Raw genomic sequence first — 26,836 nt, forward strand, 5'->3', positions numbered from 1 at the left:
CTTATGAAGTACGTCGGACTGTCTACTCTGCAAAAAGGGGTCATTTGGGGATATCTGTACTATTCTGACTTTCTTGGACCTCAAGAAATTAGATTGGCTGTCAGTACTTCAGGATTGATCAATTTTCAGATCTATACCATAGTTTGTGAACTCTATAACTTTCCTACAAACTAAATAATACATCCTAATTTGGGTTATTTTCACCAAAGACATGTAGCAGAATACATCTTGGCCTAAATTTATGAAGAACAATTATTTATTTGTAAACTTTTATAACAGAAACAAAGAAAAACGTGTTTTTTTTTTCAAAATTGTTGGTCTTTTTTGGTTAATTTAGCAAAAAACTAAAAACCCCAGCGGTGATTAAATACCACCAAAAGAAAGCTCTAGTTGTGTGAAGAAAATGATAACATTTTAGTTTGGGTACAATGTTGTATGACCGCGCAATTGTCATTCAAAGTGTGAGACCGCTGAAACGTGAAAACTGGCCTAGGCAGGAAGGTGTAAAATTGCCCGGTATTGAAATGGTTAAACCTACTACAGGACAATTTTATGGTATAGTCTATAGAAGCACCTACTAGGAATGATGCTCTGCTGGACCTAGTAATCTCAAACCATGCAGAGTTTATTCCGAATGTCCATATAAAAGAACATCTGGGTAGCAGTGACCATAACATGATTTCATTTATTGTTAGCTGTAAACAGCGAGCACCTACAGGAAAAATAAAAACGCTCAATTTCAAGAGAGCTAATTTTCCAAGGCTGAGAGCTGCTCTCCAAGACTTAGACCGGGAGGGAATATTTGCATCAATGAACACAACACAGAAATGGGAGTTCTTCAAAAAGACTGTAAGTCAACACACTGCAAAATATATTCTAATGAGCAACAAGTTTAAAAGGCCAAAAATCAAACCTAAGTTAAAAAAGCTATAGATAATAAGAAAAAAGCTTTTATTAAATATAAAAATGAAGGAACGCTATCATCGTTTAAATATTACAAAGAATATAACAGAATATGCAAAAAGGAAATAAAGGCAGCAAAAATTTAAACCGAACGACAGATTGCAATAGATAGCAGGACCAACCCCAAAAAATTCTTTAAATATATTAATAGTAAAAAGGTCCGGTCCAAGCATGTAGACCCTTTACAAAATATTCTACAGTGGGTGACTAGGGACAAAGAGAAGGCAAATTTATTAAATACCTTCTTCAGCTCTGTGTATACAAAGGAGCATGGGAGAGCTCTTGTCCATAATGGGCAAGGTATTGACACAGCTCCAGATGATCCACATTGGCTCACAATTGATATGATCCAAAAATATTTAGACAGTGTAAAAGTGAATAAACACCTGTAACGGATGGCATACACCCACGGGTCCTTAAAGAATTGAGCTCTGTCATTTCAAAGCCATTGTTTCTAATTTTTAGGGACTCTTTAATGACTGGCATTGTACCACTGGATTGGCGTAAGGCCAATGTGGTGCCAATATTTAAAAAGGGGTCAAAATCTTTACAAAGTAATTATAGACCTGTTAGTTTAACTTCTATAGTTGGGAAGATATTGGAGAGTATAATAAAAGACCACATAGATGAGTTCTTGCTGGAAAAAAATATTTTAAGCAACAGACAGCATGGATTCATGAAAGAGAGAAGTTGTCAAACAAACCTGTTTTCTTTTTATGAGGGACTGAGCAAAACCTTGGATAGAGGGGTGGCGGTGGATGTGGTATATTTAGATTTTGCAAAAGTGTTTGACACAGTTCCCCACACACGGCTAATGTGTAAGGTAAAGTCTACGGGCTTGGAAAAATCCGTATATAAATGGATAGAAAATTGGCTAAAAGATCGTATTCAGAGAGTAGTGGTTAATGATTCATAATCTGAATGGTCTAGGGTTGTTAGTGATGTACCCCAAGGTTCAGCGTGGGGACCCTTACTTTTTAACGTATTTATAAACAATATAGGGTCTGAGATTGAAAATCCCATTTCAGTGTTTGCAGATGACATCAAGCTGTGCAGTGGAATAACATCCTTACAGGATGTCTTCAACTTACAAGCTGACCTCAATGCACTGTTTAATTGGGCAGCTGTGTGGCAAATGAGGTTTAATGTTGATAAATGTAAGGTTATGCACTTGGGGGCTAAGAATATGCATGCATCATACATACTAGGGGGGGGGTACAACTGGGGGAATCAATGGTGGAGAAGAGTCAGGGAGTTCTGGTAGATCATAAGCTTAATAACATGAAATGCCAAGCTGCAGATTCTAAAGCGAGCAAAATCCTCTCTTGTATTAAAAGAGGTATAGACTCCAGAGAGAGAGATATCATTTTACCCCTGTACAAATTATTAGTAACACCTCATCTGGAATATGCAGTTCAGTTTTGGGCACCAATTCACAAAAAGAACATTGGGGAACTTGAGAAAGTGTAGAGAAGGGCAACTAAACTGATAAGAGGCATGGAGGAGATCAGCTATGAGGAAAGATTAGAGAAACTGAATTAAGAGGGGATATGATCAACATGTATAAATACATCAGTGGTTCATATAGTGAACTCGGTGTAGAGCTATTCACCCTGAGATCATCACAGAGGACAAGGGGGCACTCTTTACTTCTGGAGGATAAGAAATTTAATCTCCAAACACGGAGAGGTTTCTTCACAGTGAGAGCTGTGAAAATATGGAATAGACTCCCTCAAGAGTTGGTTCTGGCCAGTTCAGTGGATTGCTTCAAAAAAGGCCTAGATTGTTTCTTAGATACACAGAATATAACTGGATACTAACATTTATAGGTAAAGTTGATCCAGGGATCGATTGCCTCTCAGAGGATCAGTAAGGAATTTTTTTCCCAGCAGGAGCAAATTGCTTTGATCATGCTTTGCTGGGTTTTTTTGCCTCCCTCTGGATCAACTGTGGGTATAGGATTATAAATTTTTTTTTTCTATGGTTGAACTGGATGGACTTTTGTCTTTTTTCAGCCAGACTAACTATGTAACTATGTAACCTGTGTGCTTTTTATTTTTTGCGCTATAAACGAAAAAAGACCAAAAATTTAGAAAAAAAAACAATATTTTCTCATTTCTGTCATAAAAAATATCCAAAAAACTCAAATTGTGTCATAGATTTAGGCCAAAATGTGTTCTGCTATATGTTTTTGGTAAAAATAAAAATCCCAATAAGTGTATATTGATTGCTTTGTGTGAAAGTTATAGCATCTACAAACTATGGTATAGATAATGGAATTTACACAGCTTTTACTTTCTGACTGCCTATAACATTTCTTGAGGTGCTAAAATACCAGGACAGTACAAACACCCCAAAATGACCCTTTTCGGAAAGTAGACACCCTAAGCTATCTGCTGAGAGGCATATTGAGTCCATGGAAGATTTATTTTTTTCCCTCAAGTTTTTGGAATATGACAAAAAGATTTTATTTTTTTTGTTTTTTTTACACACATTTTTCACTTACAGTAAATGATATATTGCTCACAAAAGCCATGGGTATATGTGGAATTACACCCCAAAATACATTCTGCTACTTCTTTTGAGTATGGGGATACCACATGTGTTAGACTTTTTGGGAGCCTAGCCACATACAGGAGCCTGAAATCCAATGACCACTTTGAAAGCCTGAAGGTATGTAACTTTCTCATTTCACTTCCTCACTACCTATCACAGTTTCGAAGGCCCTGGATAACACCAACCCACCCCCCCAAAAATGCACCCTTTTTGGAAAGTAGACACCCCAATGAATTTAAAAAGAGGCATGCTGAGTATTTTGCAGATCTCATTTTTTCCCACAAGGTTTTGAAATATAAAAAAAGGAAAAGATAAAATATGTTTTTGTTTTCTTTCTTCATTTTCCAAAAACTTGTGGCAAGAAACAAGATCTGCAAAATAAGAACAATGCTTCTTATCAAATTCCTTGGAGTGTCTACTTTCCAAAAAAGGGTCATTTGGGGGGGGCGGTTTGGTGCTTCTTGGCATTTCAGGACCTCCGAAACTGTGATAGGTAGTCAGGAAGTGTAATGAGGAAATAAAGCCCTTTAAAAACCTGAAGGTGCTTATTGGATTTTGGGGTCCTATACTTGGCTAGACTGCCAAAATGTCTCTCACATGTGGTACCCCCATACTCAGGAGAAGTAGCAGAATGTATTTTGGAGAGTAATTCCACATATACTCATGGCAAGTGTGAGCAATAAATTATTTAGGTGAAAATTTTGTGTAAAAAAAGTTTTGGTTTTTTTTTGTAATTTTCCAAAAACTTGTGGTAAAAAAATAAATTCTTCTATTGACTCAACATGCATTTCAGAAAATAGTTTGGGGTATCTACTTTCCAAAAAGGGGTAATTTTGGCGGGTGGGGGCATTTTATGCCCTGCATTAGAAGTTTATGCCACACATCACTCACTCTTCTAAGCACCTGAAGACCAAGCCTTTTCTGACACTTTTTGTTCACATAAAAAAAAAAATCTGTATTTTTACTAGGAAATTACTTTGAACCCCCAAATATTATCTATTTTTTTAAAGCACCTAATGAACAAAATGGTGGGTGCTGCAATTTTGTATGTCATATAGTACTCGCGCAGCGATTTTTCACACGCAAATTTTTTTTTTAAAATGCACTTTTTTCATGTTAATGTACAAAAACACAATATATTGGCCAATTGTTTTGTAACTTATAAAAGATGATGCTATGCTGAGTAACTAGACACCAAACATGACATGCTATAAAACTGCGCATGCCCCATGCAATGGCGACAAACTGCACACATTTTTAATATCCATAGGCAACGCTTTAAAAGCCTTTACAAGCTACCATTTTAGATTTACAGAGGAGGTCTAGCGCTAGAATTACTGCCCTCGATCTGACGTTTGTGGTGATACCTCACATGCATGGTGCAATCGCTGTTTACACACTGCCACAGGGTTAATGCTTGCGCACGCAGGTGTGCGCGCAGAGGGGCGAGGGTACTTTTTTTTTTAAGTAATTTTGATTTTTTTATTATTATTTTTACACTGTCCCTTTCTTTTTTTAAACTATCTAATCTCACCAAGATCGGTGTGATCAGATGCTTTCCCAATTTACAAATGGCGCTGTTTATATCCTGCGAAACTGAAGTGATGAAATGCTCGTAGCTTCCAATTTCTTAGACTATAGAGATGATTGGCACAGTTCCGGTCTCATATCAGCTCTATGGTCAGCTGGTAGAAACACCTCATTCTCAAGTTCCCCCGATGGCACGGGACTGCCCAATAAGACCGTGGAAGGCAGTGGGGGCGGATGGGCAGCTTCTCCCACTGCTTGTAAAAGCAATCCTGCAACAGGAACTTGCTCTCAGAATATACATAAGTCAGTGTGGACAGCGCTATTGGATGAGATTTTTCATCTGCAGTTAAAAAAAGAGCATATATGCCAAAACATAGGGGCCATCCACCCACTGGCCACCCCAGGCCCCCATGCTTCGGCATATATGCTCTTTTTTTAACTGCGGATGAAAAATCTCATCCAACAGTGCTGTCCACACTGACTTATGTATATTCTGAGAGCAAGTTCCTGTTGCTGTCAGAATAAACAGGTTGGTGCTGCAGCTAAAAGCATTCCTGCAAAGAAAACAGCAATGGTTAACAATAAAATAGTAACAATAAAACAGTAAAAGTGTAAGAGTAGAACAGTAACAATGACAAAAAAAAAAAGTATAACTATTTTTGGTTTTAAAAATTGTAATTTTTGGGGGTATTTGTACTTTTTATTTATACTTTTTTTTTTGTTTTTTAAACTTTAACTTTTTAAAACAGATTGTAGGGTCTCTCCAAATGCGATAGCCAGTTTCCTGACTACCTAACATCTTTCGAGACCCTGTGTAATTATGTACCCTGAACTGTGCCGTGCTGTACCCAATACTAATGCTCCACTAGTGTGTGGTAGTGACGGGAGCAGTTTTTGAGGCAGAGACAAGGTTGGTCAGGACAAGAGAAACAAAAAAAGCAGGTGTCATGCCTAATTCCATGTGTGCTACAGACACATATTTTTTGGGGTGCCTTTTGGGTTAGGGTACCAGGAATGGCATCAGGAAAATGCCTCTCATGCAGCCGGCTAACTGCATCTGTGTTGGGGGTTTGGGGTATAGCACCTTCTGGATACAAAAGGGCCGTGATGATCTCTTTATGGAATTTAAGGAAGAATTCACTTTGTCCAGTTGCTTTTTAAAGCACAAAAGTGTTATATAGAGCCAATTTAAATAAACAGACACTTTTTTGTACTAGTGTCTGGCTTTTCAGGAAACTAAGTACGACTTCATCATCTGGTCATTGAAGTCCACCCCTCCCACGTTAAGGTTATAGTCGTGGACACAGAGGGGCTTCTCAACAACACCAGATGCCGTGGTAATTTGGACGGTCGTATCTGCGTGAATGGAAGACAGGATGAAAACATCCCGTTTGTCCTTCCACTTCACTTTCAGCAATTCCTCATTTCTGAAGCAGGCTTTTTCCCCCTTTCTAAGATGGGTATTTACAAGCTGTTGGGGGAAGCCCTGGCGATTAGGTCTCATGGTGCCACATGTGCCATTTCCAAGATTTTACAAATGTCTAAATAGTGGCACGCTTGAATAAAAATTGTCCACATATAAGTGGTACCCCATGTGGAAAAAGAATGACCCCAAGTCCCAAACTATCTTGTCACTGCTCCCCATGTAGTCAAGGCATCTGGGGGGCTCCATGTGACTATGTTTTCCCTCGTAAATCCGAAACTTATATGTATAGCCTGTTACCCTCTTACAGGTCTTCTACATCTTGACCCCATATGTGGCACGCTTGCTGTGGATAAATTGTTTGAATGCAAGGCGGCCAGAAAAATTAATGAGGGACTTATCAACGCAGATGTTTTGCTGGGGTATAGACATCTGCAAATTTTTGGTTAAGGTGATTTACGAGGGGCCGAATTTTGTGGAGCTGTTCAAATTCAGGGTCACCCCAAGGATGACAGAGTGTGTTGTTGTTGAAATTCATAAAACGCATTATATTCTCATATCTATTCCTGGCCATGGCAGCAGAGAACACGGACATACGATGAATCGGGTCTGTGGACCAATACAACCGCAACTGACTTTTTTCAGTATTGCCCATGTTGAGGGTTAGGCCCAAAAAAACTTTAAATTCAGAAACCGCAATGGGTTTCCATGCAAATGAACAGGCAAAGTTTGAATCTGGGTTGGCGGCGATAAACTGTTGTGCATGTAAAGTGGCTTTGATCCACAATCAATGTATACAGATCTTCCGTGAAAAACAGCTCTAAAAAATCAAGGGGAGTATTTAATTCTGCTGTTTCCACCTGAATTCCGGGTTGGTCAGTGAATGGGGGAAATACAGGTGCTGCAGAATTTGTGGGCTGCCAGTTGGGATTTGCAAGCAGGATATACTAGGCCGCTGGTGCTCACCAGTTCACTCTGCTGTATATGAGAGTCATCATGCGTTTGTAACATCTCAGCAACTGGGAATGGGGTCGGGTACGCCTGATCTTAGCAGGGATCTCTTCTCCATCGTCTAAGCTATCTGTAAGGGTGCCGCTGCTGTCTACAGGTTCTCATTCTGAGATGGATTCTGACAGTGAGGCTTCCCCTTTGCTCTCATCTGACATGCTCAGAATCCTGTAGGCCTCTTCACTAATGTACATTTCATTGGAAATTTTGGCCACTACATTTATAGGTACCAAGTGCTAACAGAGATCAGGCCTGATTCTGCGAACACTGTGGTTTTGTGTGCAATGTATCAAGTGACAGTGACCTACGGACACTGCACTTGCTGGGGGAGAAGGGTGGGTAAGCGTAGGGGCTAAATGCAGGTGCTGGCAGGTGCCGGGAATGATCCCGCTAACCCTGAATTTTTGGGGACACTATACTAATGTGAACGCTGGTATAATGCTGATCTGATCAAAGATATTGGTCAGTTCAGACATTATACTAGCAATGGAGGTTTATTGTGTATGTGAGTATGTCCCTGGCAATCAGGGGGTTAAATGTGATTACTGGTGTACTGATGGGTAATCTGACACTATCTGAGAGGTGCGCTAACTGACGATAGTGCTATCTGAAGTCGCCAGCGACACTAATACAGTGCTCAGCAAAAAATCTGTACACTGTACTAATGACACTGGTGAAAAGGCAGTAAAGGGTTATCTGGGAGGGGGCGATCAAGGGGTTAAATGTGTCCTTGTGTGTTCTAACTGTGTAAGTGTACACAGTGTACAAAGTGTAGTGCTTTTACTTACATTTGTGTTGATTCTTCTCTCTCTGTGACGGAATGTGCCTAGAGAGAGATTTCATCACTTCCTGTGCCTGTGTAACTGTCAACACAGGACAGGATAGGACAGGGATCGATCATCCACCTTGGGCCGAACATCACTGACCTAAATCAGATGATTAATCCCTCGGGGGGTCAAATCACAGCACCCGCGGGTCGGCGGGAGTGCACGCGTGCCCCCCAGGCCTGCGCAGTTCGAGGGAGCGTGAATCACGTATATATACGTGATGCTGCGCACAGGGGCTGCCTTATAGCAGTAAATGTACTGTGGGCAGTCCTTAAGCGGTTAAGAGGCGCACTCTTAACACAGATTTGATTGGAAGAACAGTATTGGTTTTTATGAAGAAATTACAGCAGAGACTGTATGCCGTCAGACTTTCTCTGTCTCACAATCATTGTGTCCTGTCTATAGGAATGGCAAATAATTCCCTTCTCACTCTCATAAAGTTAAGTGCATACATTTCAGCTGCAGATCTCTAAAGAACAGGCTTTTGTTCATTTTTTAATAGATTGGCTATAAATAGACAGATAAACTCCTAAAAAGTAGCCTGAAATGTCATCTGTTTGCTTGGAAAAAAAACTATTATTATGCAATATTTCATAATTTTCAGACTGAAAATGATTTGTTTAGTCCTGAACATAATAAAGAAAGTCTAAAAGTAAGAATGCAAATTCACTTTAAAGTGGAATTTGTTTTTGGGTTAGTTGTGGACAGGGCAGTTTTTGTCCATGTCCTCCTTCTCACATAATTCCTTGTGCTTTTAAAATTACCAAATATAACTAATTCAATTTGGGTTTGTCTCTGATTTTGTAAATATCAAACTTTCAACTAATTTATTGAGTTAAAGTAACCATATCACAAATATGGACAATTCAGACTGAGCATCAAATTAAAACCTTTAACTTCAGTGAAAACCCTAAAATCGGCTTACCTTGTGATGTCCCACTGCTGCAGAGCTTCTTCCCAGTTTTGTGGGACTGCCACTCCTGGCTGAGGCTCCATAAATACTTTCTTTGGTGAGGGTGGGCAGATGAAGGGACAGGCCTCCAAGACCGCACTGAAACTTGAGCGGAGGCGCGACGCCGTGGCAACATCCCAGCCTTCACAGCTTCCAGCAGTGTCACAGATCGCATCTCCCAGGCTGGTGACACGGCTGCCCCAGCTTACCCTCTGCTCATTGACCTCTCGGGATCAGGGCTCTGATATTTCTGACTATACAGGGGATAGAGACCTGAAACAGCACATTTAGTCTCTCCCCAGCAGAGAGGATCTAGAGAGCTTTGCATGCAGAGTGGAGAAAGCCCTTAAACAAAATATTGCGCAGTTGCAGTCAGATACTACTCATCTTGGCAATAGGCTGGAAACACTAGAGCAAAAATTTGAGGAACCCGTCCCTGCACTGTCATTCCTTAGAGATAAATGTGCGGCACAGGACCAGAGGACAGAGGCCCTTCTTTGCCAATTGGATGATTATGAGAAGCGCATCCGCCGTTTCAATATCCGTATTCACAGGCTGCCAGAGGCCACGGCGGCAAAGGACATTATACCCACGCTACAGGGCATATTCAGGGAAATCTTATGTCTCTTCTCTGCAGACCCAATTGAAATTTACAGGGTCCATAGAGCTCTCGTCCCTCCATCGCAGGATGAGTCAAACCGTAGGGACATCATCTTTAAACTACATAAATACACGGTTAAAAAATGCATCATGCAACGCATTTGGAAGAAATCCTATTTTGATGGGGCCCATTTCTTCTTCTATCGGGACCTATCTTGCTGCACATTAATACAATGCAGGGCTCTACGGCCTCTTCTGGATACCCTACGTGCAGCTGGTGTCACATACAGATGGGGGTTCCCCTTTAACCTCAATGCAGAAAGAGATGGCAAATCTGCATTATTACGCACTGAGGATGATCTCCACACCTTCTTTCTCAGTTGGACCCTGCCCAGATGGACTTTCCTGATTGGCGCTACTCCACTGATATCACTCTGCCCTCAGCTCCTTCACCCTGGCTACCCACAAGATCCAAAGGCCGATCCAGAGGTCACAAATGCCCTTTGTCTGGAACCCCACCTCCTGCTGCATCCAAGAGTGACTGAGGGGCTGCTATCACCCTTTCATCCTTGTACAGTGCCTTCACCTCTTGCCTACTCATCACCGACTTCTGGAGTGACAGTCCTATGGGACACAGTTATTGTTCTCTCCCGGGTTGCCTGTCAGGGTGGTGGGGAACTCTCCCCTTCCCTCCCTGGGTCCTCTTGGCTCCCATGTGTTCCTTTTCTGTTGCCGCACTGCTTGGTTTCTAATATGTCTTGTGTCGGGCTGGTATAGGTTGTGGTGCAGATGGGGACAGGATTGTTGCAGGGTCCTTTACACTTTTACTCCCCCCCCACCAGGTGTTTTCTCTCATGATTTCTACCTGATAGTCTATAGGGAGTGCGAGTGCTGTTGCACCTAGTATATCTGACCACATTCCCATATAGGGACACCCCTTCTGAGTGATTGTCCGTCAGAGGGCGCCTTGCCCCACCTTGGTGGCCTGGTCCTATTGGCCCTGCCTCCCAGGTCAGGCAAGTAGTATTTTGCAGGTCCTCAGGAAGATGCTCATATGTCCTGTGGCCCAGCTCACATGTTCTTTTATGTTTCCTATTATATTTTCTATTGCTCATTTTTTCTTTGTATTTCCAGGATGTACAGTTGTTGTCAACCACGTCTGGGCCGGCTCGTTATGTCTGGTTGCCTGGACAACATTCTTTTTTGCCCACCATGGCTACGGTTAAGGTAATATCTTACGATGTACGTGGTCTCTGCTCTCCTAAAAAACGTAATAGGTTATAGCTTGAGCTGAAGCAGTTGGGGGCGCAGGTACTATTCTTGCAGGAGACACATTTCAACCACACTTCCATGCCCAAACTTCCAACTCATCTTTTTTCCCACTGTTGCCTTCGTAATTCTCCTATAGCAAAGTCTCGGGTACGTCAATTGCTATCCATAAACGCTGCCCCTTTCAACCGGAGGATCACTATGCAGATCCTCAGGGTCACTATGTTTTCTTGAAAGGCACCATCATGGGTCAATGGTATACATTTGCTACACTGTATGCACTGAACTCCTAACAGCTTACCTTCCTTGACTCAGTCCTGGAACGTTTGGCCGATTTTACGGAGGGAAAACTGATCCTGGGTAGGGATTTTAACATTAGCCTAGATCCCTCTTTGGATTCTTCCTCCACACACCCAATCTATTCCTATGCTTTTCTGAAACACTTTTGCAAATCCCTCCAAAACTGTGCTTTGGTGGATAGCTGGAGAGCCCTGCATGCATCTGAATGGGACTATAGCTATTACTCCAAAATGCATGATACCTTTACTAGAATCGACCTAATGTACAGTATGTAGATCTTACCATTTTACATTTTTAACGAACTCTACTATAGAACAGATCACCATCTCTAACCATACCCCGATCACGGCCTCTTTTCAGTTACCCCACTCTGCGGCCAGGGCCTGAACATGGCGGCTGAATGAAAACCTTTTGGATGATGTTGTTGCGGTGGCGGAAGCCACAGATGCTCTGACACATTACTTTGCAGAGATAATACTGGAGAGGTCAGCGATGGTGTTCTCTGGGAAAGTCACAAGGCGGTTATCCAAGGTACTCTCATTGCTCAGGGCTGAAGGCTTAAAACCTAGAGGCAGGCAGACTTCCATCGCATCCTTACTGTGCTACAAAAAGCAGAGCTGCAGCATAAGCAACAAACCAATCCCAACACACAGTGACGCCTATTGGAGCTCCATGAGCTTTTTTCTAAGCTCTTGAACTGCCATATTTGCCCTCACCTCTGTAGTGACGCACCACCCCTCTAAAATTGCTTCAGCGTTTTGAGATTATTATGCTGTCCTGTATGATTTGGATTCTGCCTCTTCTCCTTTAAATGCCTCACAGAAGAAGTCCCACATTGAGGCCTATCTTTCCTCTTTGGGGCTCCCCACTCTATCCCCTGACCAACGGGTGGAATTAGAGCAGCCTATCTCCGCTACAGAGTTGTTAACGACTGTAAAGTCTCTACCCAATGGAGAAAGACCGGGGACTGACGGTTTTACTAAGGCTTACTATATGAAGTTCTTCCCTTTGCTTCAATACCATATGTGCAAATTCTTTAACTCCCTGGACTCCCAGGGTCACTTCCCTGCTGGTGCTTTATTGGCACACATCATTGTCCTCCCGAAAGAGGGGAAGGACCATACTTTGCTTCAGAATTATTACCCAATTTCCCTGCTAAATACCGATTTAAAGATTTTTGCTAAAATTCTCGCCAACAGGTTGAAACACCTCCTTCCTTCAATTATCCATCCCGACCAAACTGGGTTTATAGTGAGAAGTGAGGCCAGAGACAACTCCATAAGGGCTATCCAGCTTGTTCACTGAGCACGTACGCACAATCATTTCCCTCCCTATCTGATTCTTGCTATCGACACTTTGATAGGGTGGACTGGAGCTTTCTTAGGGCTGTTTTGGAGAGGTTGGGCCTGGGCCCCCATATGTTAAGCTGGATTGCAGCACTTTATACCTCCCCATCCGCGCAATTTAAGGTCAATGGATCCCTTTCTACAGTATTCCCTATCAGGAACGGCAAGAGACAGGGGTGCCCACTGTCCCCTCTCCTGTTTGCTTTTGTTTTGAAACTTTGCTCTTGAAAACTGAATATCAGGGGAATCCTGGTAGGCTCCACAGAGCATAATCTCTCGGCCTACTTGGACTGCATTCTCTTTCATGCTCTAGACCCTTCTGTCTCACTGCTAAACCTGCTGGAGGAACTACATACCTATAGCCAAGTATTCAACTTTAAGATAAATTACATGAAGGCTGAAATTTTGCCAATCATCGTTCCTTCCTCTCTTGTTTCTGCATTCCCACTCACTTAGACACCCAACGCTCCACTGTACTTAGGTATCCACCTCACTGACCGATTGGATTCTCTTTATGCTTCCAATTACACCCCCTTGCTAATTAAAATTTTCCACGACTTTCAGACATGGGATAGGGTGACTTTTACATGGATTGGTCCTCAAAATGACCGTTTTACCCCGCATACTTTTTTCCTGCAGATGGTACCTGTCGCCTTGCCTAAACGCTTCCTTCTTGAGCTCGGTCATCTCTTTACCTTGTTTGTCCGGGGTGGCAAGAGACCACGCCTGGCCTGGCATGTATTGAAACAGTCTAAGTGGACGGGCAGTCTGGGCATACCTGATATACAGCTCCATTATAGGGCAGTTGCCCTTCAGCGGATCCTCAACTGGAGATTTCACGTTTCCACAAAGATTTGGGTATCTCTTGAAAAGACTATGGCGGGTCGTAATTTGCCCTATGCACCTTGGGTTCCATGAGGCGCTAGGGGCTTCTCAGACAGGGTCTCCCCGCTGACCATCCATGTCCTTGCAGTCAGGGGTAGGCTGAATAGGTCACTGTCACTGGCCTCCCCCTATTTCGCCATTGGTGCCAGTTGGGGGTTTCCCGTGGTCCCCCCTTCCCCCCCAGGGAACAGCTCTCCTATCTTAGACAGTGGGTGAGCGATGAGAATGTTAGTTTATAACGTTTCTTAGAGGTAGGTACCCTGGCCACACTAACCTCTTTTAGAGAATGTTTTGGTGGCTTCCCCTTTGATTTTTGTAGCCATCATCAGCTCCGTCATTTTTTCACACAAGCTCACCTGACCCAGATCATATCAACCCTTACTAGCTTTGAATGCTTATGGGCTGCCAATGACCCTACCCCACATATGATTTCAGTCATTTATAAATTACTGGCCTCGGCAGTCCCCACTCCTAAATCAACACATATTAGGGAATGGGAACGTGATCTCCCAACGTTTGCAGATGAACAGCTACAACATCTCTACAGATTGACAAACTTTAGCTCTATTGACACGAAGACTCAGGAAACTAACTCTAAAGTGTTGTCCAGATGGTATCGGGTGCCCACCACAATTCCTGGATCTACCCGTATGTTTCTGACCATTGCTGGAGAGGCTGTGGACAAAGGGGTACCCTCCTTCACATCTGGTGGGACTGCCCAGTCTTCTTATCTTTTTGAGTAGAAATCTGGGAGAGCATAGCGGAGATCCTGGATATAGATCTCCCCCTTTCTCCTCAAACTTTTCTGCTTCATACCCCCACCATCCCTTTTTTCCCACTATAAGCACAGCGCTCTCCCTCACCTCCTCAATGCTGCTAAATGCCTTGTTCCCATCCATTGGAAGAGCTCTCGTGGTCCCAGTCAGGCTGACTGGATTGGGAAGGTGACGGAGATGTTGGAGGCTGAAGAATGGATTGTCACCTGCAGAGCTACCAGGACCGTTTTAATGCTACTTGGGCTCCCTGGAGGCAATACATCTAAGCTAGAAGATGCCTGCACCCTACTCTAGCTTAGATGAGGCCCTGCTGGCTCTCGCAGACCCCTCCTTCAAACACCTTGTCCAGGTGCACCAGCAATCCTGATTTCCCCTTCATGCCACCATAATATTTACTGGGCGGCTGTAGGGGTTTGCTGACCTCTGTTTACATTGTTACTTACTGTTTTTTCCTTAAATGCCATAGCCAATGACCTAGACGTGGTTGTCCTGTTTCTTTATTGCAATAAGGTTTTAAGTTGCTGACCCTGGATATTATTGGTTGTTTGTATCGCTGGCCTCAGGTTGGTTTGATCTGTTGCTAATCTTCAGTTTGTAATAGAGATTTATGTATCTTTTATGTTTATGTGTTAGCGACATTGGAATACTTGAGTTTTCCCTGTGATTCTGTCAATTTCTATTTCTCTTTATTGAGACATACCTTTTCCTTATTTTTTTGTATTGTCTTGTCTTTTTCTTAAAAAAAAAATTACATTAAAAAAACAAATATCGGTAGACCCTAAGTAATATGCAGATAAAGTTCTGTGAGTGGCCTCGTTAACTAGTAAGGCAGTATGGAACATTTCTTTGTGTAGCACTACCCTCTTGAGGGACATTGTTTCAGCGTCCCTCTAAGCTTTGCACATGTCGGGGAACATGCATTTTTCCACACTTGCATCCACAGTCATTGAAGAGTCCATGAGCTTGGTTTTTTTTTTTCTTAGGGGAAATAACTTGGATAGGGTAACAGGAATTATGGGATGCCCAGCTTGACTGAATCAACACACATGGATAACTTCTTTCCTACTTACAGAAACAGATCCTGGACTGTTCTTTTCCTTGAAAGTGGTCAATCATTACAGACCAGTAGCAACTGCCCCTTACGGGCTAGGGACTCTCAGCCCCCTCTGAAAGCTTAGCTTAGCTTGTTGCAGAAATATCTCCTCTCCCCTGTAGAACTGCTCCCAACTCCACAGCCTGCAGACACCACCAGGTCTCCTGGCTGCTCTGACCACCAGGTCTCCTGGCTGCTCTGAAGATCTCCCATGATGAGGATAAAAGATTAAAGCGATTCTAAAGGTTAATTGTTTTTTGTTTGTTTTTTTTAAAATAACAAACATGCTATACTTACCTGCTGGGTGCAATGGTTGTGCACAGAGCAGCCTGGATCCTCCTCTTCTTGGGTCCCCCGCAGGCTCTCCTGGCCCCTCCCTCCTGTTGGATGCCCCCACAGTAAGCAACTTGCTGTCTCAGCTAATGAGGCAGAGACAGGGGACAGCCGAGGCTGTCATTCACATCGCTGGATTGCGAAGAGGCCCAGGTAAGTATTGAATGGGCTGGGGGCACTGCTACATACAGAAGGTTTTTTACTTTCATGCTGCTTTCTCTCCTCTCCTACAGCTGAGAATATGGAGCATCTGCCACCATGGTATACATCCCTACAAGCCCTTCTCTCCCACTGTCCGCTGTGGGAAATGTTCTTGCACCACTCCTGTGTGAACTTTGGCCATGACAAGCCTGGGTTCACACAGGAGCAGTGGGGAAATAGCATGCGATTTGCACAGGAATTGCATTCCTGTTCAAATCGCATGCTATACTTTACGGTGCAATTTGAATCCATACATTTTCTATTGATGCAAATCCCACCACAAAGTATCGGCACTTGGTATCGGTGAGTACTTGACCAAAAGTATCAGTAGTCGTACTCACCGATGAAAAAAGGGTATTGGTGCATCTCTACTCAACTATAACAGCACTATGTGAGCACTATTATGTGCTCTTTAGTCTGCTAAGTAAAAACAGAACCAGGTTAACCATGTGCTAAAATATAACTATACACCCAGATAACTTTGACTCAACCACCCCTCTTCCATCACAAGAATATGCGTCATTACAAATATCACCAGGCCACCATGCTGTTCCCAAAGTTGTGGACTACATTGTGTCCAACGCTGTATTACCAGTTTTCTTGAAATTGGACCATGCTGTACTGTGCATTCACGTTTTTCTATAGCTTATTTTGGAAAATCTGTGTCCTTTAAAGGCTGCAAAGAGACAGGGTCTCCAATGCATTCTATGATAGGCAACCTAGCTCCAGGAAAGCAAAATAATTGTGGACAAGGTTTAGGTTACAGATTAGGAAGCAGCAAGGGCTGATCTGAGGTCAGTGAGGCATATAATTTTTCTGGGGAAGGTGAAATAAAGTTGAATATGCATCTGAATGTTATATATAGTTGTATTTAAAAATAAATTAATAGTGGATATGTACATTTTTATTATGGTAAGGACTAAATAAAAAATTAAAATCAGGTAAATAATACATACTATATTTTGTATTCTCCTTCTGAGTCAGAAACTTTAGACTTCTCACACTTTCTAGTTTCCTTACCTTCTGCTAAAAAGAAAATGCAGCTTACATAGCTCAGTAGCTCAAGCTGAAATCTGAGCTAAGAATCCTTTGTTATGTAGTATATGTTGTTAGCCTGCACAGTTTAAAAAAAAGTGCTAATTAAGTTCACTATGTTACCAGCCATGCTTTCATGGTGCTGTATATTACAGATTTTATTTTGTAGTGTGGCTGATACCATATAGGGATAACTATGATCCTTACTGAGGCACACATATAGAGTATTATAAGATGGCTATGTACATTGTTTATTGCAAATGACAAACACATATCTAGATTGTGACAGCAGGCTTGTGTAACATTTTATGGGTAGTGTCCGCCTTGGTCCTTCCAATGTAATCTGTCTCTATTTGATAAGAAGGCCTATGTAAGGAGAGAACTCTGTGGAAAGTGGAATACATTGAGGGCGGACACTGTATTTCCCATATACATATATGCAACAATAAATATAATTCAGAGCCTTAACTCGTCTGCAAGGTAATTATTCAAGTTGCCTTATAAATAGAGGAGCTTGAACAGAAAGTATAATCCTCGCTAAACATTACCTTCAATGTTCAGAGAGAAAAAAGAGATTTATTTTGTGGCTTGTAAAAATGTTATTGTACTGGAGTTCTATAAGAAATGTAATGAGTCTCTGCAACTTATTTAACTGCTGCTGATCAGAGTTCTTGAGTAGCTTTTCTACCACAGGGCTCTAAAGTAACGGTGCCTCTAGGCTGTGTGACTTACATTAGCTATAAGCGTTTGGTGATTTTTGTCATTATGAAATAGCGAGAAGAGTCATAATCATTTTAAATGTGCTATGTGACCTGACTTCATAAGGAGATGACCCAGATCAGTACTGTGTATTTGCGTTAAAAAAATTAAAAATTACCTACGTTTGGCTAATCGGTCACAAAAAGCTTAGGTGCATATTAAGCCTTCTAGAAAAATATCTCACTTCAGTAGTAAGAGAAGGTAGCTGGCCTTATCTAAGTGTGACCTGTGTGATCAAACATGGGGGTCAATTTGCTAATGAATATCACGTGTGATACTGGACTCCATTCACTAAAGCAGATTGCATGAAGTATTTAGGTGTCTGGTCACATTTTCCTTGAATATCACATGTGATCCTGAAGTTGTCAATTAACTATGCTGTTTTGTGGTATTTACTGCAAAATGTTCTGTAAGTACCACATGAAAAGGCAATAAAGTCAATTCACAAAAGTAAATAAATAATTAAATGTATGTGATATTTATATAGATGTCTAGGTATGTGGTATTTAAGGAACTAAATATGTAACAGCCAATTTTGAGTAGTCTCATTTTTTGGATCATTTCTTTCAACAGTAATGCATAGAAGTCTAAATATGGAAATCATTGGGGTTGATTTACTTAAAGTATAGCTAAAGGAGAAACTTTTTTTCAGTTTTGGATAGAAAGCAGAATGATTAGAACACCTGTTGGGTTTTTATTGCTCTCTGTGCCCTCATTAGGGAGATTAACCCTCTCGATTTGTCCTGTTTACCGTTATCATTGAAAGTGAACGTAAAAGGAAATCCCAAATTTCGGATTGTCCGCAGAACAGTAATGAAGAAATTTTCAAATGGGGACACTGGTTGGAGGGATTTACTCTCACTTCTTGTTCTGGCTATGGGACAGGAAGTGAAATCTCAGTGTCTCCCCAATGGGACACAGGAAAAAAACAACAATAAAAAGCTTACAGGGGTTGTAACCCTCCCTTACTCTGTCCACAATGGGAAAAGATGCCTTTAGTTCTACTTTAGAGCAAATAGACTGTGCACTTTGCAAGTTGCTCCAGAGCTCAGTAAATGAGATAAAGCTTCACTTTACAAAGAATACCCAATCGCATGCAAGGAAAACAAACAGCATTTTTTGCTTGCACATGATTGGATGATGGAAATCAGTAGAGTTCCCCCTCATTTACTAACCTCTGGAGCAACTTTGCAAAGTCCTCAGTCTAAGTTCCTTTAGTAAATCCACCCCCATTACATGTAGTAAAATATACTTATTTTCTCCTGTCATTTTTCCAGATTTTTAGAGACTTTTTTTGTTTATATACAAGCATATACATCACTTGCTGCAAAAATACTCTCAGTCACTCCAAACATAATACATACAATATATATAAACTGATGTAGCGCTACTCACATAATCACATCATAAATATTACCATGAATGTTTTAAACAGGTAAAAGAATATATAAATAATTCAGTGACACACTGTGTACATACTACCAAGTGATGGGATCCTATAGGGGTCAAAACCCAGATCTCTATAAACGTGCTATAATCCTATTAGATCAACAAGTGAAAGACCAGTGAAACAACGCACATCTATATAATACGTGAAACCATATATTACTTGACAAACGTGGATATATCCTAAGCAGGATAAGAAGGCGATAGTGAATGGTAGTCCAACTGGGACTTGTAAGTGGTGAGTCTATATCAATATAGGCTCAACTAAGAAAAACCCGCATAAACATGCAAAGCTAATAAATGTGCATAAAAAATGCAGAAATAAACTAATCGTATATCTACTAATGCCAAGAAATACACTCCAAATAGGAAGAGAAAGATAATCGACATATAAAACATACGATTGTGAAAAAAAACAATAGTGAAAAAATTATATATATCAAAATAAGTGAAAAAAAGTCCATGTAACAGTATTGTGATAAACCGCACACTAAAAAAACAGTAAACGGCTGATCTGTGAATCAGAGTCCAGAGCGGTGCTGTCTACACCACTTAATCCAAGAAAAAATAAACACTCGTGCTAATGTGTAGTGACTGTGGGTAACCAGCACCAAAATCCAAAAGGTGGCAAGATTGGCCTCTCACCTTATAACTTCGACCCATATGGATCAAAGCGTTTTTTGGGATCACACCATCAGATCCTCCAAGCATATATTTCCTCTGCTGGTTAAACCTCTCCCTGCAAAAAGATCTCCCTCTCTGGGGTATGCGCAATGATGGTGGCTTCCTCTCCAGGTACAAGTATGGAGTGTGTGCCAATATCTCATTAAAAAATATACATAAAGCTTCCCATAGTGTAATATTGTTTAATTTCAAAGAAGTAAGTAAAGTAATTCCAAATTTACACTCACATGTAATTCCTGCTACAAAGAGCCTTCAACCTCATGCTTTTGGGTGTACTTGCATGGGTATGTGTAAAAAGGTGTATAAAGATGGCGTCAACGCCGGAAGTACGTCACCCCATGCTGGCCTACGCATTACATCATGGTAACCACGTGACTTCCTCAGTCATACTTGGTAGTATGTACACAGTGTGTCACTGAATTATTTATATATTCTTTTACCTGTTTAATACATTCATGGAAATATTTATGATGTGATTATGTGAGTAGCGCTACATCAGTTTATATATATTGTATGCATTGGATCATTAGTATTTGATTAGCTGGTAGCAACTTCTCTAATTTTTGTCTTTAATTTGTAGTATAAGCGCAGGAGGTTCACACCACTAAATATAATACAGTGTACATGCACATCACAATGGTCTAATCCCTTGTTAGAACACATCATATATGTAGTGGGGATACTTTTTCACAATTATTTTTAGAGATATCTTCCCACTGACAAGCTCCCACTGACATCATTGATCTTTTTAGCTATCTATAAGGGGGTAATTCTTCCCACTGACCACAAGTGTAAGGAGCATTCTTCCCACTGACCATCCCATTGATGTATCATGGGTTGTTGATATAGTCATTTTTAGCAGGGATTTCCAGAGAGTGGAAAGTTAATTCAAGAGTTCCTCTATGTTGAAAAGGTTGAAAAAGGCTGCTTGAAAGTGTAACTATAGGCAAAACTTTATTTTTCATTTTGGATAAAGTAAGGGAAGGTTATAACTCCAAGGTTATAACTCCTGTCTGATTTTTTTCTCCATCTGTGTCCTATTTGCAAGATTTCCCTTCACCTCCTGTCCCATAGACAAAACAGTAAGTGGGAGAAAATCCCTGCAAATTAAGGGAATCCGTCAGGGACCCCCAGGTCACCAGAACTAGTGTCTCCCCGTTGGAAAATTTCCCCTCTATTACTTCTCTGGGTAACACCCAAAATTTAGGATTTTTTTTTTCATTTCACCTTCAAGGATAATGGTAAACAGGACATATAGGACAGACAGCAATAAAAACCTAAGAGGTGTTCTAATACCTCTCCACTCTATCCAAACTAAGAAAAAAAAAAGGTTTTCCTTTAACCGCCTCCCGTGCGCCATATGAGGAAATGGCGGACAGGCAGCGGTGGTTCTCTCGTTCCGGGAGGACATCATATGATGTCCCCGGGGGCGCGCAGCGTGGCGATCGGTGGAAAGAGCCAATGACTTTGGCTCGGTCATGTGATCAGCTGTGTCCAATCACAGCTGATCGCATGTAAATAAGCAAATGCTGGTTATTGGCATTTCTCTCCTCACGAGCTGTCAGCGTGACAGCTCGTGAGGAGAGGAGAGATGGTAATCGGCATTCCACAGAGGGGACATCTACACTGATCATCAGGGCACTGATCATCAGTGCAGCCCCATCAGTGCCACCTGTCAGTGTCCATCAATGCCACCTGTCAGTGCCCAGTGCTACCTGTCAGTGCCCCCCATCAGTGCACATCAATGCCACATATCAGTGGCTACCAGTGCACATCAATGCCACATATCAGTGCCCATCTGAGCTGCATTTCATTGCCAACTATCAATAACAGTCAGTGCCGCCTATGAAAACTGCCAATCAGTGCCACCCAGTGCTGCCTATCAGTGCCATATATGAGTACTGCCTATCAGTGATGTCTGTCAATGTCCACCAGTGATGCCTGTCAATGCTCATCAGTGCCATCTATCAGTGCCTCCTCATTAGTGCCCATCAATGCTGCCTATCAGTGCCCATCAGTGCCCATCACTGCAGCCTCATTCGCGCACATCATTGAAGGAGAAAAATTACAAAATTTTATAACAGAAACTAAGCAAAAAACTTTTTTTTTCAAAATTTTCAGTTGTTTTTGGTTTGCTTAGCAAAAAATGAAAAACCCAGTGGTGATTAAATACCACCAAAAGAAAGCTCTATCTGTCTCAAAAAAAATGCTAAAAAAATGTCATATGGGTATAGTGTTGCATGACCGCACAATTGTCGTTCAAAGTGCGACAGCGCTGAAAGCTGAAAATTGGCCTAGGCAGGAAGGGGGTGAAAGTGCCCGGTAGACAAGTGGTTAAGTAAATGCAAAATATCTTTATAAATGTCAAATATTGAATGGAAATAGTTTTAAAAAAATCACACACATATATAAATACCCTTTTTCCACCAATAAAAAGACAGTGTTGTAAAAGAAGTGTATTTATATATGTGTGTGATTTTTTTAAACTATTTCCATTCAGTATTTGACATTTATAAAGATATATTGTATTTACTCTAAGTGGAGCTCCACCCAAAAGGGGAAGTTCTGCTTTAAGTACTAATCCCCTGCTCCCTGTGAGGAATTGGCACCTTATGGGAGCGGGTACCTGATTTTGACCCACTTCCACTGCGATCTCTTAGGTGATTCAAAGCGGAAGTTGTCCTCCCCCCCTCCCTCTACGTAGTCTTTTGGGACATGTAACAGGTCCCAGAAGACTACGGGATCGACCATTCACAAGGCACAGCTCTACCCGTGCATGAAGCTGCAAGCTGTCACAGCTGAGTGCCCACACTTAAGATGCCTGCGCCAGGAAGTGATGGTGGCTGGTGAAACCGTCTGCGGTGAGTGCACCACTGGATCGTAGGACAGGTAATTGCCTATCTTTTAAAAGTCAGCAGCTACAGTTTTTGTAGTACCTGACTTCTATTTTATTTTTTTGTTTAACTGGATTGCCACTTTAATTTAGCTTAGTTGTTTTTGATACGCCACGTGTCCTGTGAAAGCAGCTTCCCTTTGCCTGGTATTCTAATCAGTTTTTTTCTTTTGTATTATTACATATGCTGACTTTGTGAGTTGGTATATTTCTACTGTGTAAACCATTTTACCTCTTTATTAGCAAAAAAAAAAATTGACAGGGGTTCTAATCATTCTCCACTGTATCCATCCCACTGGATATCACATGATAAAATACAGCATGATTTCATGAGATAAATACTGCATATTTTGGACAAATACTGCATGCGGTATTCTAGAAGTGTGTTCTTGTGAATGCCAAAAACTTTTTGAAAAACACTAAGCGATATTTTAACGCATTTCTTAAAGTCGTACATACCATTTAGTGAATGGAGCCCACTGTCATTTTCAGACAGGTGGCCAGTAAAAACAGGCGGCTGAGATGCTGTTTTAACACCCAAACTGTAAAATAACAATTGAATGGGGTTGTTCACATCCAGAGCATTGTGTCTGCAGAATTTTTAACCTAGGGTGCAGAGTTTGCAAAGCAGCACCACTTCTCAAACTCGATCTGAGTTCAACTGCGCTGCACCGCAACTGCGTGCAAAGCACGCAATTCTGTTGCGGTAGTACACATTTATAGGGTTAATTCAGGCATTGAAGAAGAACTATGATTCCTCCTCACTGCCTGTCAAATGCAGTCTGAAAAGTGATCTGATTGTGGATCACTCCTTAGAGGGTACAGCACTCCACAACGTATGTGAAACCATATTTGTGCTTTTTTGGAAACATCACAAGAGTCGGCTTGCTAAGAGGCTGGTGGTCCAGACATCTGGGTGGATCCTGACTTTAACCACTTGTCGACCCGTCACAGTGTTTTTACTGCGGCAGGGCGGCACCTGTACGCACAGCGCCGTCTTTTAACGTCGCTGTGCAAAACAGGTAGGGGGCGCGCGTGAGGCGCGTGCCCGCCCTACCTGTCCCGCTGATTGTGGCAGCGGGTGTACATCACCGGCTCCCGGCGGGTCATTAGCCGCCGGGTGCTGGCGATTACAAGTAATCACTGACAGATAGCACGGCTGCAGTGTTTACATTGCAGCTCTGCTATCTGTCCGTTCAGAGCACTCTGAACCTGAGAGAAGACCTTATCTCTGGGGATCAGCGTGTTCCTGTGAAGTACACCCCCCCCCAACCCATTAGTAAAACACTCCCCTCACACAGTTAACCCTTTCATTATCTAATAAAAGTTAACCCCATCCTCCCCAGTGCCATTAGTACAGTGTCAGTGTTTTTTTTTTGTGCACTGATCACTGTATTGGTGCTACTGGGGATGTCAGTGACCCCAAGTCAGTTCCCCCCCAGTGTCAAAATGTCCTCCGCAGTCCTGCAGTCCCGCCATAAGTCGCTGATCACTGTCATAAATCACTAATCACCGCCATAAGTCGCTGATTGCCGCCATTATTAGTATAATGAAAAAAAATCCCAGTATCTTTCCCCCCATTTGTAGACGCTATAACTTTCACGGAAACCAATTAATTTACATGTATTGGGATTTTTTTTAAGCAAAGACATGTTGCAGAATACATTTTGGCAGAAATTTATGACTAAATTTGATTTTTACATTTTTTTACTGGACATGTTTTATAGCAAAAAGTCCAAAATATTGTTTTTTTCTCAAAATTGTCAGTCTTTTTTTTTCATAGCGCAAAAAATAAAAAACGCACAGGCGGTCAAATACATCCAAAAGAAAGCTCAATTTGTGGGAAAAAAAGGATGTAAATTTAATTTATGTACCATATTGCATGACCGTGCAATTGTCCGTTAAACTAGCGCAGCGCTGTATAGCAAAACAATGGCATAAATTGCAGTATCTACCTATACCATAGTTTGTAGACGCTATAACTTTCACACAAAGCAATCAATATACACTTATTGGGATTTTTTTTACCAAAAACATGTAGTAGAATACATTTTGGCCTAAATTTATAACTAACTTTGAGTTTACTATATATTTTTTATAGCTGAAAGTAAAAAATATCATTTTTCTTCAAAATTTTTGGTCTTTTTTTGTTTATAGCGTGAAAAATAAAAAGCGCACAGGTGATCAAATACCACCGAAATAAAGCTCTATTTGTGTGAAAAAGGACATAAATTTTGTTTGGGTGCAGCATTGCATGACCGCGCAATTATCAGTTGAATTACTGCAGCGCCGAGTAGCAAAAAGAGGCCTGGTCAGGAAGGGGGGTAATTCCTTAGGAGGGCAAGTGGTTAAAGTGGTTCTAAAGGCTCAAGGTTCTTTTACCTTTGTGCATTCTATGCTGCGGCTCTGTGTCTTATGAATGCATAGAGCAGCAGCTCAGGGATGAGCATGCAGCTATGCCCTCAGGGAGAGCAGCTTTCCCTGGGAGCATTGCTTGCAGGGGAGGAGCAAGGACTTCCGGCAAGGACACAAAAAGAAGAGGATCGGGGATGCTCTGTGCAAAACCATTGCACAGAGCAGGTAAATATAGACATGTTTGCTATTAAAAATATAAATGAAGAAGCTTTAGTGTCACTATAAAGTCACGATCTTTCCCCAGCATTCACTGGCTGAGTGACGTCAGCTAACAGAGGACTTTAGCCCACTCTCGGCTGAAAATGGCAATGAACTGCACTCCTGTGATCCACAGTACAGCCAAACCAGCTTTGGCTGTACTTCTCCTTTAATATCACTTTAATTGAGCAAGCTAAAGTTAGAAGCTGAATGGCTACCATGCAGAGCTGCACCAGATTTTCCACTCTCCAGTTTTAGTAAATCAACCCCAACGTATTCTGACTGTGGGACTCTCCTGCGGTCAGAATACACCGATCAGCGTATTCGCTGATTGGCTGCATGTGCTGTTTGAAACAACATTTTCCAATAAGCCCATTTATGAAAAGTCGATCAATGGACGATCGAAGTTTATCTGGCCCCTGCTGAATTCCGATCCATCTCTGGCCATTGTTGAACACAAGTCAGCATTAGTTGAACCAGGTAGTGGTGAGACCACCCACAGGATGAATTTCGGATGACTGATCGGGGATTGGCTGACGTTGACTTTGTGTACGGCCAGCTTCACGAAGGGATCAAAACTCTGCTGAGCGATGTCCACCTGGAATAAACCCCCTCCAAACAGACAGAGCTCTGGGTTGAAGGAGATTGGTGTGATGATGATGTGTAGAGCAACCTTTCTCAACCAGGGTGCCCAGGCACCCTGGGCTACTTTGAGGTTTCTTCAGGGGTGCCTTGGCAAAATGTCTAAAAACTGCCCAAACCTTGTATACCAGCCAGGGTGGAACAAGCCTGCCTTTTAGTTACACAAAGCCACAGGATTTCATTGTACACCATTACGACCTTCTAGCCGCCAGCGTCCTGACAACCAATGACATCATCAATTAATAAGGAGGATGTCAGCTGCCTACACAGCATCCTAGTTTGAACCTCTCCTGCCCCTGTCCATCAGTGCTGGGGGTCCCATTAGCTCAGTGATGGAGAAAAACTGCTGCATTATGTAAAGCTATTAGAATAGTTTTCACATTTTAGAATGGGGTGCCTCAGGACTGTCCCTAATTTTAAAGGGTGTCTCAGGCCTGTCCATAATTTTAAAGAGTTTCTCAGGACTGTCCATAATTTTAAAAAGTTTCTCGGGACTGTCCATAATTTTAAAGAGTTTCTCGGGCCTGTCCATAATTTTAAAAGGTTTCTCGGGACTGTCCATAATTGTAAAGGGTGCCTCGGGACTGTCCATAATTGTAAAGGGTGCCTCGGGACTGTCCATAATTGTAAAGGTTGCCTCTGGCCTGTCCATAATTGTAAAGGGTGCCTCGGGACTGTCCATAATTTTAAAGGGTGACTCAG

At 41.8% G+C, this 26,836-nt stretch overlaps 1 protein-coding gene across 2 annotated transcripts in view; it reads left to right on the forward strand.

Annotated features, from left to right (window-relative positions):
• KCTD1 (potassium channel tetramerization domain containing 1) overlaps positions 1 to 26,836 on the forward strand; it is a 190,977-nt gene that overhangs the window by 62,623 nt on the left and 101,518 nt on the right. The window contains exon 1 of one of the 2 annotated variants that reach the window (XM_089675702.1): positions 11,007 to 11,086. The exons of the other annotated variant lie outside the window; for it this stretch is intronic. Within the exon in view, the coding sequence (XP_089531828.1) occupies positions 11,072 to 11,086 (15 nt within the window). The 5' untranslated portion in view covers positions 11,007 to 11,071. Of the gene's footprint in view, positions 1 to 11,006; positions 11,087 to 26,836 lie in introns of those variants that run through there. 2 annotated transcript variants of the gene reach the window in all.

Source organism: Staurois parvus, unplaced genomic scaffold (genome assembly GCF_062004578.1).
Source record: "Staurois parvus isolate SC_StPar_1 unplaced genomic scaffold, SC_StPar_1.0 ptg000157l, whole genome shotgun sequence".
In the NCBI taxonomy this organism is placed as follows: Eukaryota; Metazoa; Chordata; class Amphibia; order Anura; family Ranidae; genus Staurois; species Staurois parvus.